Source organism: Globicephala melas, chromosome 14 (assembly GCF_963455315.2).
Source record: "Globicephala melas chromosome 14, mGloMel1.2, whole genome shotgun sequence".
In the NCBI taxonomy this organism is placed as follows: Eukaryota; Metazoa; Chordata; class Mammalia; order Artiodactyla; family Delphinidae; genus Globicephala; species Globicephala melas.
The window spans coordinates 22,073,004-22,075,764 of NC_083327.1; the positions used below are offsets into that span (position 1 = coordinate 22,073,004).

The window sequence follows — 2,761 nt, forward strand, 5'->3', positions numbered from 1 at the left end:
GTCTCAGAAGGCAAGAGTGGCCCGAGGGCATGGGGTAGTCTCGGAAAGTGAGAGCAGCCCTGAAATATGGGGTGGGTAGTTTAAAAAACAAAAATTCTTGAGTGTAATTCCTTAGCAGGTCATCTATGGTCCCTACAGGATGTAATCCCAAGAAACTAAGCGGCACAATCTGAGAAGTACAACGATGCTTTACCCACTAAGTCTTCAACTGCCTGACTTAAATCAAAAGGCTTTGGTGGAACACAGACATCAGAATGAAAGGCTCAGCCTAGTCTAGCTTCCCTCTCTCGCTGCTGGTGACACAATAGTGTATTTGTGCCCAGGGAGAGGCTGTGTTGAGTGAGGGCGAGGTCCTATCTACCCCCGGGTGGAAAACAGATTCCAATAGGACGGGCGATCTAACCCCTAGCCCTCCCGGGAGCTGTCCCACTGTGTGTCACTGCCACCACGAGTCACCTCCCTCCCCTCCCGCCCACAGCTTTACCTTGGCTTGGACGTTTCCAGCTGCCCTGTCCATCTCCTCTTCTTGGGCTTTCTGGTCTCCACAAGAACCATCAGGCAAAACAAGAACAAAATGAGTCTTGCAAAATAAGGCATCCTGTGAACGTCTGTGATGCTGCAAGCTGCTTTCCAGTAACCTGCAGCGGAGCAGATCCCCCCAGGCTTAACCATTGACTCGGTCTTCTGCCTCGAGCCAGGGCAGCAAGGAGGGCATGGCTGGCCAGGCTGAGTTTCCCGATTTAATATTGATACTGATGCTTGTGCCACCCTACTTCCCACCCCCTCAGGCCATGACACAAACACCAAGGCTTTGCCTTCCCTGCTACTTAGTGATTGGCTATTAGTAAGTTGGTTCTCCTGTGAAGGTCAGCTTCCGCTGAGTCCTAGAACAGCTTTGGCTAAAACTGTTATATAAAAAAAAAAAAAAAAAATTAAATCTCTTGGACATGCCAGCTTTTTGCTGAGATCATTAATCCATCTCTCTGGCGACATAAAACCAGTCTGTCACATCCGCCAGGGAGCAGGTTGGATTCTGAGTGGATTTGCAGGGAAGACTTGTGCACACGGAGATGAGCACCTGAATGTGCCCCGGAAATGCTGAGTAAACACTCAAATGACCTGTTTCCACAGGGTTGCTTTATTTCTTGAGCTAAGAGCCTGTGCTTCACCTATGGCCAAGGGTGCTTGCTTTTCCCCAAATACACATCTTTTTTTTTTCAGTGAAAACACATCTTATCAAAACATAAAACATATTTTGATTTTGAAGGAAAGCAAAAACCAAAGGAGAATTTGTGATTATGTAAGCTCTTCTTCCTAGCACGAGCACTAGATTAATGTTGGTCTTTCATCCTAAAATGTATAAGGTCATCGCTGATTCACTTTGTTATAAAGCAGAAACTAACACACCGCTGTAAAGCAATTATACTCCAATAAAGATGTTAAAAAATGTATAATGTCATCATAAATGAGGTTTGATTCCTATTCTGGGATATGGAATTATGAACATTAGAAGTGAAAAGATACATGTGGTTATGTTTCATATACTCTGCAGAAGAAAATGTTTAAAAACTACCTATTGCTTGCTTGCTGTGTCCTGGGAATGGAGATGATGAGTGTGGTAGAGACATAGGGAGATGAGGATGGAGGTCAGAAGGAGCAATAGCTAAAACTGAAACAGAATTAGGGTTTTCTTATGTAAGAAAGAATCAAGAGAAGCTCTTTTGATTCCTTTAAGCAAAGTAGAATGATATGATCCACTTTATTTTTTCAGGAATTCCTAAGTGGGATCAGTTGGGTCAGAGAAGACCCAACTGATTGATCTCTTTTGACTATGTTAAAAGAGGATGGGGCTTCCCCATCCACCAAAGAGGATGGTGGCGCAGTGGTTGAGAGTCCGCCTGCCGATGCAGGGGACACGGGTTCGTGACCCGGTCCGGGAAGATCCCACATGCCGCGGAGCGGCTGGGCCCGTGAGCCATGGCCGCTGAGCCTGCACTCCGCAACGGGAGGGACCACAACAGTGAGAGGCCCGCGTACGGCAAAAAAAAAAAAAGAGGATGAGGTCCTGCCCTAAGGGATGGGAAGAGGGAAGGAGAAGAAGAGGGAAGACAGAAGAATGTAACAGTCAAGTTATCACCAAAGGAGAATATACATGGTGATTGAATAGAGTAGGAGGTGAGAGAACACAATGAAAGCTAGGACCCTGGTTTGGAGGCACGTCTGGTGGGTTGGTGCCACCATTATCTGATGTCCCTGAGAGGTGGACAAGTTTGGTGGGGTACGGCGGGGGGAGGATGAGATAAATTTTGACTTACGGAGTTTGAGGTATCATGGGACTTCTGGATGCCCAGTAGGCAGCTGGAGTATGAGCCTGGAACGCAGGAGAAAGGTCTGGATTGAAGAAATAGATGCAGAACCATCAGTGTAATGGTGGTAGTTTAATTACAGGAAAAGATGAGATCTTCCCCGGAACAGAAGTCGGAGCCCAAGTGCAGAATCCTAGAGACTGTACTCTTAAAGGCTGGGTGGGCAGCCAGAACACAGGCATAGAAAAACTAGCAGCGATGTTGACTACGAAAACCAAAGGAGCTTCAGGAGGGGGACAGTTAACAGTCAGTGCTGGGCAGACGTAAGTGAACAAAATATGTTCCTGGACCTGAGAACCAGAACATTGCTCCTAACTTCAATAAACTGTAGTTTCAGTTGTGTGATGTGGAAGAAGCCAAATTGCAATGAATTAAATAGGAATCTGGGAAATGGA

At 46.3% G+C, this 2,761-nt stretch overlaps 1 protein-coding gene across 3 annotated transcripts in view; it reads right to left on the reverse strand.

The window, feature by feature from the left end:
• Positions 1–745, reverse strand: part of GABRR2 (gamma-aminobutyric acid type A receptor subunit rho2) — a 38,547-nt gene extending 37,802 nt beyond the window's left edge. For all 3 annotated transcript variants that reach the window (XM_030859492.2, XM_060283557.1, XM_060283556.1), the window contains exon 1: positions 485–745. In XM_030859492.2, the coding sequence (XP_030715352.2) occupies positions 485–672 (188 nt within the window). In that variant the 5' untranslated portion in view covers positions 673–745. The remainder of the gene's footprint in view (positions 1–484) is intronic.
• Between the last annotated feature and the right edge of the window lie 2,016 nt (positions 746–2,761).